Source organism: Papio anubis, chromosome 2, assembly GCF_008728515.1.
Source record: "Papio anubis isolate 15944 chromosome 2, Panubis1.0, whole genome shotgun sequence".
NCBI classification, from domain to species: domain Eukaryota; kingdom Metazoa; phylum Chordata; class Mammalia; order Primates; family Cercopithecidae; genus Papio; species Papio anubis.
Window position 1 is genome coordinate 82,451,756 of NC_044977.1, and position 15,347 is coordinate 82,467,102.

General features: G+C 38.3%; 1 protein-coding gene across 19 annotated transcripts in view; it reads right to left on the reverse strand.

The window, feature by feature from the left end:
* The window catches only part of SLMAP (sarcolemma associated protein), a 177,170-nt gene that overhangs the window by 89,754 nt on the left and 72,069 nt on the right, over window positions 1-15,347 (reverse strand). For 13 of the 19 annotated variants that reach the window (XM_031663267.1, XM_031663262.1, XM_031663264.1 and 10 more), the window contains exons 2-3: window positions 11,577-11,730; window positions 1,064-1,136 (exon numbers count right to left, since the gene is read on the reverse strand). In XM_031663267.1, coding sequence (XP_031519127.1) covers window positions 1,064-1,136; window positions 11,577-11,730 — 227 coding nt within the window. The remainder of the gene's footprint in view (window positions 1-1,063; window positions 1,137-11,576; window positions 11,731-15,347) is intronic. The other 6 variants (XM_031663263.1, XM_031663258.1, XM_031663254.1 and 3 more) reach the window with 1 other exon arrangement.

The window sequence follows — 15,347 nt, forward strand, 5'->3', positions numbered from 1 at the left end:
AGCTGTAATTGCAAATAGAAAACAGATTGTTTTAAATTTACAGTATTACTTCATATGCCAAGGACTAAAAAAAGGAAAAAGAAAAATGAATTAAAATGTTTTAAAACCTATGTATGCCATTTTGCTTCAGATATCTTGAAAAGTAAACAAACAAAAGTAAGTAGCTTCTAACAAGCGTAAAATAAGCGATTCTACTGAAAGCACAGACCAATACAGTAATGGGTGGGCCTCACTCTGCTTAATCTTTCCTTCTCACTTTCCTATTCAATGCTTTACTTCTCCTTCAATTTATTGCTTTCTCTTAACCTCCTACCCTCAGATCACTGTCTCTGTTTTTGAAAGACAGGAAAATATTATGTTGGGTATAAAAACAAGCTTCTAGCACATTCAAGGCTTTCCCCACAAATAAAAAATGTTAAGTTTAAAGATTGCTTAACTCCCTTCAACACTTCATCATAATAATCTCTGAAAAGCCCAAGATCAAAATGTACTTACGTATGCTGCTTTTAAAATCTAGATTTTATGGGTAATTTTCCCCTTTCAAATGTCTGCCTCTAAACGACCTTTACACTCCTTCATACAGAAAGTAAACAGGACATTGGAAAAATCTTCAAAAACCTCCCACCAAAATAAGCTACCAACTATACTGATATCCTCAAGGTCTTATAAGATTGTGACACTGGCATTAATACCAAAAGTGATCACAGTTTAAGAAGTCCTATATTAAGTGAAAATAAAAAGGAATGAAGCTATCACTTACCAATAACTTATATATTTGAAACATTGTGAAAAACAACTAATTATCCATCAAAATATAAATTAAATTTGGAAACAAAATAATCTTTGCCTCTAATACATTATTATTTACTAGAATTGCAACTAAAGCAAAAAAGCAATTTAAACTTAAGTGTATTATATTCCAAAAAGTACTAATCAATTTTCTAACATTATGTAAATAGTCCTAAAGCAGGTATTAGCAGTATACTGTCATCTAGAATATTAGTACTAAATTCTTTACAGTACTAAACTTCACAAAAACTTCACAGTACTAAATTATACTCACTCTGAGCGGAGCCGGGCTTCCATACCATCTGGTAGAAAAAGTTTTATTGTGGAAACAATACACCCATGGGTAACTGGTTGAAACAAACAAATAATATGGATGAAATAATTGTTTAAAAATATAAAACTTCACACCTCTCATATCTAAACACAGTTTATTCTTAAAAGTAACAATTTCTCAAAAAGAAAATAAAGCTAGTGGTTTAACGACAGTATTATTACCCTGGAGAAACTCATCTTGTCCATAATGAATCACAATTGCAAGGCAGAAATAAGGACAGAATTATTTTGAAAAGTGTCTTCATCTCCAATTCTATAATAACAGTCAATAAAAGGTCAGTTGAATATATGGAAATAAAATTGTGAGGGGGAAATACACTTTTCCCCATCTGTCAGTATCAAACATAAGTCTGACTATTCCCAAATTTAAAATATAGCTCTTATTCCAAATCTTCCTTTCCCCAACCTATTACATACATAACCACACCTCACAAAACTCTAAAGTTCTGCATAATACAGTTGAGAATATGCCACTCAATCCCCCATTTTATGGGTGAGAAAACCAAGACCTCAGACAAGTGAAACTGCCTCCACAATTCTCTGCTATTAAGTATCAGAATTGTTTGCTAGTGTCTCGTGTTTCTATTTCAATATTTAAAATTTTTGTCTTGTTTTCTTGATAGTTGTTTCTTCCTCTACCCCCAAAATGACATCAATATAGTCCCTTTGTAGACAGCTTCTTACTGCTGCATCTTACTTCCTCTTTTTCCTACTGAAGATTTTAAGAGACAAAACTACCGTAAGTAGCACTTGCACAGTTTCCCTATATGTGGGTTTAATTTTAAAAAATTGTTTTCTGGTTTGAAAGTTGATGGTTTTTTATTTCTCTTTTCTCTATTCTTCAAATACTGTATTGCATTTTCCAGAGTTCAAATAATTATTTCACTAAGCTCTGATTAAAAACTAATGCAGGCTGATGAAAATACACTACATCATGATTAGGGGAGTGGTGGTTATGAGACCATATACATTTGTCAAAACTCACTGAATTGTACATGTAAAATTGTGTTATACGTAAATTATATCTCAACAAAACTGAATTTTAAGAATAGAGCTAATGTTGGCCGGGCATGGTGGCTCACACCTGTAATCCCGGTACTCTGGGAGGCCAATGTGGGTGGATCACCTGAGGTCAGGACTTTGAGACCAGCCTGGCCAACATGGTGAAACCTCTCTACTAAAAATACAAAAATTAGGCCGGGCTCGGTGGCTCATGCCTGTAATCCCAGCACTTTGGGAGGCCGAGGCAGGCGGATCACCTGAGGTCAGGAGTTTGAGACCAGATTGGCCAACATGGCAAAACCCCTCTACTAAAAATATAAAACTTAGGCCGGGCGCAGTGGCTTACACCTGTAATCCCAGCATTTTGGTAGGCTGAGATGGGCAGATCACCTGAGGTCAGGAGTTCAAGACCAGCCTGCTCAACATGATGAAACCCCGTCTCTACAAAAATACAAAAATTAGCCAGGCATGATGGTGGGTGCCTGTAATCCCAGCTACTCAGGAGGCTAAGGAAGGAGAATTGCTTGAGCCTGGGAGGCAGAGGTTGCAGCGAGCCAAGATCGCGCCACTGCACTCCAGCCTGGGCAACAGAGCGAAACTCTATCCCAGAAAAAAAAAAAAAAAATAGCCGGTGTGGTGGCAGGTGCCTGCAATCCCAGTGACTCGGGAGGCTGAGGCCAGCAGAACTGCTTGAGCCTGGGAGGCGGAAGTTGCAGGGAGCCGAGATCATGCCACCGCACTCTAGCCTGGGTAACAGAGTGAGACTCTGTCTAAAAAAAAAAAAAAGAGCTAATGCATTTGGGGGTATTAAATGATCAGGCACACTAATCATCAAGATGATATTATAAACATGAAGTAATATAACTGTCATCTGGAAATGCACATTAAAATTAAGAAATTTAACACCATGTATTCAATATTGATTTTCATTACTAATTGATTATATAAAAGTGCTAACACAGATCAAGAACCATCTATTGGCAGGTCACAGTGGCTCACACCCATAATCCCAGCGCTGTGGGAGGCTGAGGTGGGAGGATCACTTGAGTTCAGCTTGGGAAACATAGCGAGACCCAGTCTCTACAAAAAATTTAAAAATTAGCAGGGTGGGGGTGGTGCACACCTGTACCCAGCTACTTAGGAGGCTACGGTCGGGGGATTGCTTGAGCCCAGGAGTTAGAGGCTGCAGTGACCCATGATCACACCACTGCACTCCAGCTGGGTAAGACCCTGTCTCAAAAACAAAAACAAACAAACAACAATAAAAAACAGAACCATCTACTGGCAGTCTTCTAAACTCTGCCCAGCACAATAACCATGGCCATGAACCACTGGGCTCCTTCATTCCTGTCTGACCTCATCCTCTATCCTGCTACCACGGATATCCTATACAAAGCCAAGCTACCTGCAATCTCCAAGCACTTTACCTTTCACAGCCCCATGCCTTTTACACAGGCTGTCCCTTCTGTAAGCAATGTTTTTATCCTCTCGCCTGCATGACCATGTGCTACTTAGTCTCCAGGCTCAGATTTTCTAATTCCTTCACCAAAGCTCAGTATCTGAGTAAGATGTCCCCAGAGCCTTCTACATCTATTTCTTAAAACATTAAGCACATTACATTGTGAATATTTATCATTTACAGAAACTGCTGTCTCACCAATTAGATTCAACTCTTTGAGGGCATCAAGGATTATCTGCTTCTCAATTTAAAAACCTATGTACTTAGCAGAGTTATCTGGTACAGAAATCATTTTACTGAAGATGTTGAGGAACATGCCTGCTTAGTATTTCATGGCTCCCACTACTCCTGTGCAAAGATGTTTCTTACTTTTAAGACATTAGGGTTCATTTCTATTTGTAGGAACCACCTAGCTTTCTCCTTTCCCAGGCAAAAGACAGAAGAGACAGATTTTTTTTTTTTTTTTTTTTTTTTTGAGACAGAGCCTCTCTCTGTCGCCCGGGCTGGAGCACAATGGCACAATCTCGGCTCACTGTGAGCTCCGCCTCCTGGGCTCAAGCCATTCTCATGCCTCAGCCTCCCGAGTAGCTGGAACTACAGGGCCCACCACCACGCCTGCCTAATTTTTTTTTTTGTATTTTTAGTGGAGACGGGGTTTCATCGTGGTCTCGATCTCCTGACCTCGTGATCTGCCCGCCTCGGCCTCCCAAACTGCTGGGATTACAAGCGTGAGCCACCGTGCCCGGCCAAAGAGACAGATTTCTCTCATGATAAATGAATTTCTAGAGGATGGCTCCTCGAGAGATTCACTATAAATAGCCTACAATAAATACAGGAGCATGATACAACATGAAGATCCAGCAATACCTACACTTTAATTTGGTAATAAAGTTGTTTTTTAAAAAAGAAAAATAAACAAGTTATAGAATAAAACTATAAATAAAACAGGTTGCCAAAGGTGACAACCTGTGATATACATCAGTAATTCTGTTGTTCAGACACATTACCCTGAAGTTCAGCAAATGAGCTGATGCACAAATCTATGAGATGAACCAAGGGCTAATACTGACTGGGCAGTACAGAGTTGCTGTACAGTTGTAGGCAGTTTAAAACACAAAAACAAAAACAACCCATGTCTGACTAAGTTGACGATCTAGTCCAGTCAACCATGCCTTTGGTGTGATTTTTATGACAACTAGATATACACAGGCATAGACATGTTATCCTTTTGATTTGCAACAGGCAAGTAATTAAAGCAACCTGATGAAAATGTTTTGTTCTAATACTTGTATTAATCAACTATACATAGCAGCATTTCCCAAAATGCTAGCAAGCGTTACAAAAAAGGATCTGAGGGTCTGATGACTTTGGGAAATGCTTGGTTTAAAAGAGATTTAGGGGCTGGGTGTGGTGGCTCACGCCTGTAATCCTAGCACTTTGGGAGGCCGAGGTGGCCAGATCACAAGGTCAGGAGATAGAGATCATCCTGGCTAACACGGTGAAACCCTGTCTCTACTAAAAATACAAAAAAATTAGCTGGGCATGGTGGTGGGCACCTGCAGTCCCAGCTACTTCGGAGGCTGAGGCAGGAGAATGGTATGAACCCAGGAGGCAGAGCTTGTGGTGAGCTGCACTCCAGCCTGGCAACAGAGCGAGACTCCATCTCAAAAAAAAAAAAAAAAAAAGATGGATGAAGATTCACAGGACATTTTAAAATTTATTCAACCAATATGTTCCAGGTTATGTGTGGAGATTCTACAGTGAAGACAGACACACTTCCTACTCTTGCACAGCTTACAATTTAGTGAGGGCGGTAAACATACAAAAGGGATGAGTACAGGGGCATGGAGTGGGCACCTTGTCCAGCCCTGAGGATCAAGAAAGGTTTCTAGGCATAGGAAAAAGCGTGTGCAAGGGCTTGAAGGCCAGGTCTATTAGGAGGAGTAAAAGTAATTCAGTGCAGTTGAAGCACAATGCCAAAGGAAGATACACCATTGACTTTGCTCTTAATAGGCCCTTTGTTCACAGGGGCTTAACTAAGAAAAAGATATTGGTGATGAAGACCTGAAGTAAAAAGCTGACTGAAGTTACATGTGTTCATAGAACTAAATGGCCCCAAGCTTTGCAACAGAGGGTTACTGTAATAATGTGTGACCCAGAAAACTCATTCTTTGAGCAGTTTGTGGGTCCAGGAAAAGAGGAGTGGCCAGTGGTTAGGTTGCTAAACCTCAGCTTTCTCACTTTCTTCCTTTCTTTTAAAAAATCTATTAGAATGTCAGCTCTTTGTTTACAATAATATTTTATCAGTATAGAGCAGCTTATGTGTACATGCCTGACCACCGAGTTTTCTCCTTGAAGCCATACACAAGGAATGCCAAACATCAAAATCAGATTGTTGGTGGGGTCCAGTGGCTCGAGCCTTTAATCCCACCACTTTGGGAGATTAAGGCAGGAGGATCACTTGAAGCCAGGAGTTCAAGGCCAGCCTGGGTAACACAGCAAGGCCCCGCCTCTATAAATTAAAAAAATTTAAAAAAGATTGTTTTGGATTGCTAAGAATAGAAGTGACACTAATAGGAACCGATATGTTCAGTGGCATTAGGTTCATGTTACCTTTTTAACAAAATCCTGATATACACAATCTTACATATTATATATACTCTTTCTGAAATTTTTAACATATATACAAATTAGTTTATATAAATACATAAATGTCCTACATACTGGGTGATTTTTTAATTGTAGTTCTAGTAACCTCTCCCTTTTAATTTGGCTCCCTCTTCTCGTCTATTCCTTCCTCCCTCCCACCCACACTCCTGGACGACTCACATTAAAGATCTAGAGATATATATGTCTAACATATATGTATTTATAGGGATTGGTGAGACTATTTTAAATAATGAAATTATAAAAACAATTGATTCTTTCTTTACTCAACATTATACTTATAGAATCCCTGCAATTCACATAATTTTAATTCATTATTTTTAATACCTGTACAATGGGGAGGTTTAAAATTATGCTTCCATTGTTTTTAGTATGATACTCACTGATGCCAAAAACATCCTTTCATAAGTCCTAACAAACCATCACTCACATATATACAAATGTACTTTATTATAAGTGTATTCAAAAGCACTATATAGTATTGTTTTGCAGGCATTCATGCTTTCTGTAAATGGTTACACTATACAAATCCTTCAACAGTTTGCTTGAGATAAAGTTTGAGATTTATCTTTGTTTATATATGTAAATTTAGTCCATATATTTTCACAGCTATATAGTATTTTGCTATTTTTTATTCTATTTTACTTAACATTTTTATTTTACTTAGTTTTCTCTTCATCCTATTTATTTAGAGTTTTTATTAGGAGTAACTCCTAAATTTGATCAAATGCCTTTTCAATATCTCCGGTTATTCAGTGACAACAACTACTGGTTATACAGTTACATGGTCTTTCTACTTTAGTTTGTGGATTATGTTGATAGATTGCCTGATACTGACTCATCTTGGCATTTCTGGAATAAACCCTACTTTGTTGTTTATCCTAGTTTTATTTCTGGATTTAATTTACTAATATCTTTTGTTTGTTTTTAGAGACAAGGCTGGAGTGCAATGGCATGATCAGGGCTCACTGTAGCCTCAACTTCCTGGGCTCAAGTGAAGCGATCCTCCCACCTCAGCCTCTGGAGTAGCTGAGACAAGTGCATGCTACCATGCCTACAGCTAATTAAAAAAAAATTTGGGGGCGGGGAAGCGGGTAGAAACAGTGTCTCCCTCTATTGCCCAGGCTGGTTTGAACTCCTGGGCTCAAGGGCTCCTCCTACCTCAGCCTCCCAAAGTGTTGGGATTACAGGTGGGAGCCACTGTATCTGGCCTAACAGCATTTCAGCCTTTTTTTTTTTTTTTTTGAGACAGGGGCTGGCTCTGTTGCTCAGGCTGGAGTGCGGTGGTACGGTCATGGCTCACTGCAACCTCTGCCTCCCAGGCTCAAGCCATCCTCCCACTTCAGTCTCCCGAGTAGCTGGGACTACAGGCGTGCGCCACCATGCCCAGTTGATTCATGCCCAGCTGATTCTTTGCATTACCTCATCCTTTTTATCAATCAACACCTAATAACTCTCTTTAGGAAATGCAAGCCAAGAAGACAGACATTCCTTGGCGATAAAGACAATGTAGTCAAATTCTCTTCTTCTCTATGGGTTACTCACAGCCGGGGTTCCATTTAATTCTTTGCTTTTTGGTAGAGATGGGATTTCACCATGTTGCCCAGGCTGGTATCAACCTACTTGGCTCAAGCAATCCACCTGCCTCAGACTCCCAAAGTGCTAGGATTACAGGCATGAGCCACTATGCCAAGCCCTGGCCTAGTATCTTAATTGAAATTTTTCATCTATTGTTATAAATAAAATTAATTATAGTTTTTTTTTGTATCTATATCTTTATCAGATTTTCACATTAATGACACACTAGGTTCTTTAAAGGATTCTGAAAGCTTTCCATCTTAATGTTTGGAATTACTTAAATAACACAGGGTTTATCTATTTTTTAAAATAAGATAAAATTCAGCTGTAAATCCCTCTGTTTCTCGTGTCTTTTCAATGGTGAATCTTTAATAACTTTTAAGTCTCTTTCAAAAACAATCAGTTATTCAAATTTTTCCACTTCTTGAGATAATCATGCTAGGAAAACATCAATTTACTCTAATTTTTTCTTTTCTCTTTGCCATAGGTAGCTATACAAGATTCTCTTATTATTCTTGTAGTATATCCTGTATTTGTGTTTTATTTCTCCTTTCTCATTTCTCATCTTGTATATTTTTGCTAGTATTTTTAACTTAATGCATTATGGTTTATTAATTACCTTGTTCACTGTTTTCTTTTTATTAATAAAAGAACCAGCATTTGGGTTTGTTTATCCCTTGCAGAATTTTTTGTCACTGTTTCATTAATTTCTGCTTTTATTTCTCTTTTTCAATTTCTTTTACTTACTCGTTTTCTGATTTTTTTCTGATTAGTGTCAGATTTCTTAATTGTCTTTCTTCTTTAACATGAAAGGAATTTAAGATTATTAATATTATCTGACTAAAAGACTTACTGTATTTTGGCATAAAAGTCTCCTCTCTTTACAATATAGTGTGATTTTTCCCTTTTGATTTCTTCTTTGATCCAGGGGTTATCTAGTAGTGTTGCATAATTTCAGGAGAATTCTCCAAGTGATACAAAAGATTATCATAGCACTGTTTAGCAAAGTACAAAAATCAGTACTTTTTTTCTGGTATACCCTTAAACAGGTAGTACTCAACTGGTAACACAGCTGTATCCTAAGAGCCCGTGCTTAACATAGGTCAACTTTTTGAAGTCAGTAAGTACCAAAAGAAACATTTTAAATGATGCAAGTTTTTTTTTTAAACTAATCTCCTTAAAGTTGGCATAAAAGACAGGTAAAATTTCACAGAAGTCTGTAAAAATCTAATGTTACTGGCCAGGTGTGATGGCTCACGCCTCCAATCCCAGCACTTTGGGAGGCCGAGGCGGGCAGATCATGAGGTCAGTGATTTGAGACCATCCCAGCCAATATGAAACCTGGCTCTACTAGGAAATACAACAATTAGCTGGGTGTGCGGTGCGGCTCAAACCTTCCAGCTACCGGTGCTGAGGTGAGGAACAGCGAACTCCAGGAGACAGAGCTTACAGGAGCTGGAAATCGTACACTGCAGACCCAGCCTGGGCAAATAAAAGCGCAGACTCCATCTCAAAAAAATTTAATGTTATTTAAAATAAGATTTATACTTAAGAGGGAACAACTTTTCTTAGGTCATCTTTCTTAGCTTTCTTTTCTTTTTTTTTTTTCATACTGGAGTCTGGCTCCCCAGTCGCCCAGGCTGGAGGTAGTGGCCGGATCTCAGCTCACTGCAAGCCCTACCCCAGGTTCACGCCATTCTCCTGCCTCAGCCTCCCGAAAGTAGCTGGGAGTAGCTGGGACTACAGGCTACCAGCCACCACCGCCTCCGCTAGTTTTTTGTATTTTTTAGTAGAGACGTGGGTTTCACTGTTAGCCAGGATGGTCTCGATTTCCCGACCTCGTGATCCACCCATCTCGGCCTCCCAAAGTGCTGGGATTACAGGCTTGAGCCACCGTGCCTGGCCGCCGCCTTAGCTTTCTATAGCATTTTCTAAAGAGTATCCCTCACAGATAGATGGGAAAAAACAGTGGAAAGGAGGTTGGAAAGAGTTGCATTCTATAATGGCCACCTCCTTGGAAATCTGCATATATGTTAGCATATTAAAAGCTCCAAGAAGTCCCGCTTATCTTAACTAAGTATTCTCTAAATGTATTTCATTACCTCATCCTTTTTATCAATCAACACCTAATAATTCTCTTTAGGAAATGCAAGCCAAGCAGACAGACGTTCCTTGGAGAGAAAGACAATGTAATCAAATTATCTTCTTCTCTATGGGTTACTCACAGCCGGGGTTCCATTTAATGAGCTCGGTTTACTGTTTGCTGAATGACTTGGAGGTGTGATATGGCAACAGCAGATACAGGAGTGTCTAATGCAGCTGTTCCCAGTATGGTCATATATAAGTTGAATTCTCTTAGTAAGGAGTGTCAATATTTTGCACCAAAATACAAACCTTTCTTTTTTGGTTTACAATTGTAAATGGAAATTCCTAAGATGTTGGCCCTACCCAAATTCAAATATCAAAACCCAACTTTCTGAGAAGGCCAAAAAAACCCATTAAAAGTAATACTGCTGTTGCAATACCAGTGAAAGTATATGCATAAATATGCACATGAACACACACACACCAGCATCATCACCATTATCATCATCACCATCATCACCATCTCTACTATGCAAAATGTCAGAGCCTGATGACTCTGACCAGTATCACCAGATCAGAGTATGTTCAGACAAATGAAACGAGAAACTAGCCAAATGGTTGCACTATCCATATTAAACTAATAAAGTAGAACTAAACACTTATGGTTTTTATCCATTTAGTTTTATGATTTAGCTATATAATTTCATGGTCATAAAGTAGACAGTGAACTAGGTAGAGGCAGGAAGCTTCTGAATTGTAAAAACAAAGATCGATCTACATTTATTTAGCTAAAGAAATTTCAGTTTCAAAAATTGTAAGACGTTAAATTTTATTTTATACTTGTGATAGCTACTATTAGCTGCCTACCTCTACTGCTTTTCCATCTTCTTTCTTGCTAAGAGAACTCTAATTTTGTTTGGGGTAACAATGCATATACAACCTGAAGGAATAAATCAAAATTGATCTATGTCAATCATAGATCTTCTTGCTCCCCTTCACGAGATTAAGTAACTTCACCAGACTTCTTTGTAGCTGTAGGTAACTATGCATGTGATCTACCCATGTGGCCAGTGAAACCTAAGGAGAAATCTGCTGGGAGGATTCTGCAAAAGATTGTTCTTTCAACATAAAAAGAGAGGCACACAAGAAGGCATTTTATCCCCATCTCATCCTTTTTGCCTAGGATACTGGTGTGAGGAAAATGATGCCTGGGGCTTGCAGCCATCATCTTATTACCATGAAGCAACAACCAAAAGCATGAGAAACTAAAATGTTTAAGACAGTAGAACAGGAAGACAGTAAGACCCTGGATCCCTGATGATATCATTGAGTCAACTGAACAAATGAACCTATCTGCCTCCAGATCTCTCATTAAGTCTCATTATCAACAATAAATATCCTGTGGTTTAAGCTTGTCTTGGTTGGGTATGCTGTCATTGCAACCAATTGGTTCCTAACGGTGATGACGAACATAAATTACTAATTAACACTCCAGAATTAAAATTTTAGACGAGCAATAGGGAAAGTATGAGACTTTTAATTTTTCACTACATATAATGCTGTATTTAAATCACTTTCACAAGCATGTAATGTTTTGTAATGTCAAGTAAGAGAATGAAAAATTAACCCTTAAAAGACAAGTAATAAAAAAAGTGATCCATACCCGTACCTTTCCGTGTATTCTCTGTCACGTCTACCCCAAACTGGATAATGTCACCGGAAAGAATTTCACATGGTGGACTTTCTTCAGAGCCTCGACTCAATCTCTGGCTATTTATAAAAGTACCATTACTACTTTTAGTGTCTTGAAGATAAAACTGCAAAAAAAAAAAAAAAAGTCACATATTAATAGTAATAATTCCAAATGTACTTTAAAAAAAAGTGCTTCCAGTTTTGCCAACTATTGCAGGTGAATTTTTCCCCTATTAATTCAAACCACTCATTTCAGCTAAGGTTCTCCTTTAACATATATGAAATTAGAATCTGAAAACTAGGTGATTTAAAATTCAGCTACACAAAATGGTACAACCTCTTTGGAAGAGTTTGTCAGGTCCTCAAAATGTTAAACATAAAGTTAGTATACAACCCAGCAATTCCACTCCTAGGTATATATCCAAGAGAACTAAAAACATGTTCTCATAAAAACTTCTACACGAATGTTGGCATTATTCATAATAGCCAAAAAGGGAAAATAATCCAACTATCCATCAACTGATAAATGAATCAACAAATGTGGTAGACATTCATATAACTAAATATTATTTGGCAATAAAGGGGTGAAGTATTGATAACATGATACAACATGAATGAACGTTTAAAACATTATGTGAAGTAAAAGAAGTCAGTCACAAAAGACTGATGTATTATAATGATTCAATTTATGTGAAACATCCAGAATAGGCAAAGCTATACAGACAAAAAGCACATGAGCGCTTACAAAAGGTTGAGGTGGCAGGTAGGTATGGGGAATGAGTACTAATGGGTACAAGATTTCTTTTTGAGGTGATGAAAATATTCTAGGATTAGTGGTGATGGCTGTACAACTCTGAATATACTATACTCAAAACCACTGAATTGTATGCTTTAGAAGGTGAATTTTATAGTATATTACTTATATGTGAATATAGCTATTTTTTTTAAAGGAAGGGAAGACCAGCTAGACAAAATTCTATCTTTCCATCTCACTTTTTTGTTTGTTTGCTTTTGAGACAGAGTCTCTCTCTGTCATCTAGGCTGGAGTGCAGAGACAAGATCTCAGCTCATTGAAACCTCTGCCTCTCAGGTTCAAGCGAGTCTCCTGCCTTAGCCTTCCGAGTAGCTGGGACTACAGGCACGAGCCACCACAGCCGGCTAATTTTTTTGTGTGTATTTTTAGTAGAGATGGGATTTTGTCATGTTGGCCAGGCTGGTCTCAAACTCCTGACCTCAGGTGACCCACCCGCCTTGGCCTCCCAAAGTGCTGGGATTACAGGCATGAGCCAGGGTGCCCAGTCTTTCCATCTCACTTTGTTTACCAGGATGTCTGGGTTAAATTAAAGAAAGTGTTTTTTGTTGCACAGGCAAGGGCAACTGGTTTTAGGTAATGCTTATAGTTAACAGCTATCAATCAGCTAACACAACTTGATATCAGGACTGATATATCTCACTAAATTCTTGGTGACAAAGCAGATTTGAGACACTAGAAAAATACTGGAATCAACTATAAAGGTACCAACTTTCTGACCTACCAAATTTGCTTCTCATCACTTGGGTAACCCTCCCTCTTTAAAAATGGAAAGGATAGCAGGAGGCACAGGAAGCCTAACTATTTATTACTTACAAATCCTTAAAAAATTTCAGCACAACTGGGATCACACACAATAGACTTACTAGGCAGAGAATCACCAGGAAAAAAAGGTGTACCTTTCTTTTTGGATTTTTCTACACTCTTCAGCCCTACTTATTTTAGTAACACATTTTCACTGAATATCTTCCTAAGGAAGAAAGGTAAGAAGATACCAAATACACTATATATCAAAATATACTTTTGCCATCAGGCCCTCACTTAACATTAAAGCTATGATAAAGAGATTAGTACTTTAGGCCAGGTGTGGTGGCTCACGCCTATAATCTCAGAACTTTGGGAGGCCGAGGTGGGCAGATCACTTGAGGTCAGAGGTTCGAGACCAGCCTAGCCAACATGGTGGTGCATGGTGGCGTGGTGGCACGCACCTGTAATCCCAGCTACTTGGGAGGCTGAGGCAGGAGAATCGCCTGAACCCTGGAGGCAGAGGTTGCAGTGAGCCAAGATCGTGCCCCTGCACTCCAGCCTAGAAAACTGAGGGAGACTCTGTCTCAAAAACAAACAAAAAAAAGATATTACTACTTTCATTTATAAAGGAGAAAAGTGAGATGCAGGCATATTAAGTATCTTTCAAAAGTCACAGAACTGGGGAACACAGAAGCAAGGGTTCAAATAAGAAAATTAAAAGGGCCATTTTTCCTCATTACTTCACACCAACCTTTACGTTTCATTTATCCTTCACCCCTCCCACAGCTCTCTTCCAAAATTAAATATAACTAAAGACTAAGAAGCAATCTGCAGAAAATGTTCAAATGACATTTCATTTCATTAATTCGTAGCTGACAACTTAAAGGCCACGAGGCTGTCTATAAATGACTCATTCTCTGTTTATAATTCAAAATAGACCAACTGTTACTTTGATTAGCAGTTTGTATATCTAATTACAGACCATTAATTAAGAAAATTGTGTTGATATTTTAAATACATTTGAAACTTACAGGACTTAACATTTCACCCTGGGAGATAAGGGCAGACAATACTTTCAAGTAGGAATATTTACCCTCAAAATCTTTTCTACACTAGAACTTAAAGTTACATTGTATAAGAGAGTTTTGTGTTTTTTTTTTTAAATAAATGTATTCTTGGGAAATGTGGTAAAGTCTGGATTCTGGTCAGGTTATGTTCAGTAATATGTGCCTGGGCAAGTTAAATAAGGGAATTATATGATATTTACAGTGGTTTTCAAACTTCAAGTTCTGATACATTAGTGGGTTACTAAGTCAATTTAGTGAGTTGCAACTAGCATTTTTAAAAAAACATAAAATGGAACAGAATAAAAATAAAGAATACATTAAGTAAGGTTCATTACTGTTTAACACTTTGTTGAAAAACAAAAAGAAATATATGTACATATATATACAACATATATATGTATGTATATCAACACCTGTTTGTAGCTCCTATATAACTCTAAAACCACAACACATTTTCGAACTTAAAAGATTTTACATCAGGGCCCAGACACAGTGACTCATGTCTGTAATCTCAGCACTTCGGGAGGCCAAGGCAGGAGAAACACTTGAGCCCAGGAGTTCAAGACCAGCCTGGACAACAAAGTGAGACCCCGTCCCTACAAAAAATACAAAAAAATCAGCTGGGCATGGTGGTGCAGGCCTGTAGTCCCAACTACTCGGGAGGTTGAGCTGGGAGGATAGCTTGAGCCCTGGGAGGCTGAGGCTGCAATGAGCCATAATCACACCACTATACTCCAGTCTGAGCAACAGCATGAACCCCTGTCTCAAAAAAATTTTTTTTCTTACATCAATTTTAACCCAGGTTCTTTTCATTCTTACATGTCTATATTACTGTCCAAAGCATACCATGGTACCTTTGGCCTCTGTTTAGCTTGAACATATAATTTACATTAGTTGTTCCTTCTTCTTCTGCTTTCAACCTGCTAATGGCTTTCAAATATCTTAGAATAAAATCCAAAGTCCTTACCATTGTAGCCCTACAGGATCTGGTCCTGGTTCCCTCACAACTCAATCACTTCCACTCTTTTCCTTCTGCATCCTTTTCAGTCACACTAACTTCTATTCATCCCCCTGACCCTCTGTACTTGTATACAGCTAGAGCACATTAGTTTAGTTC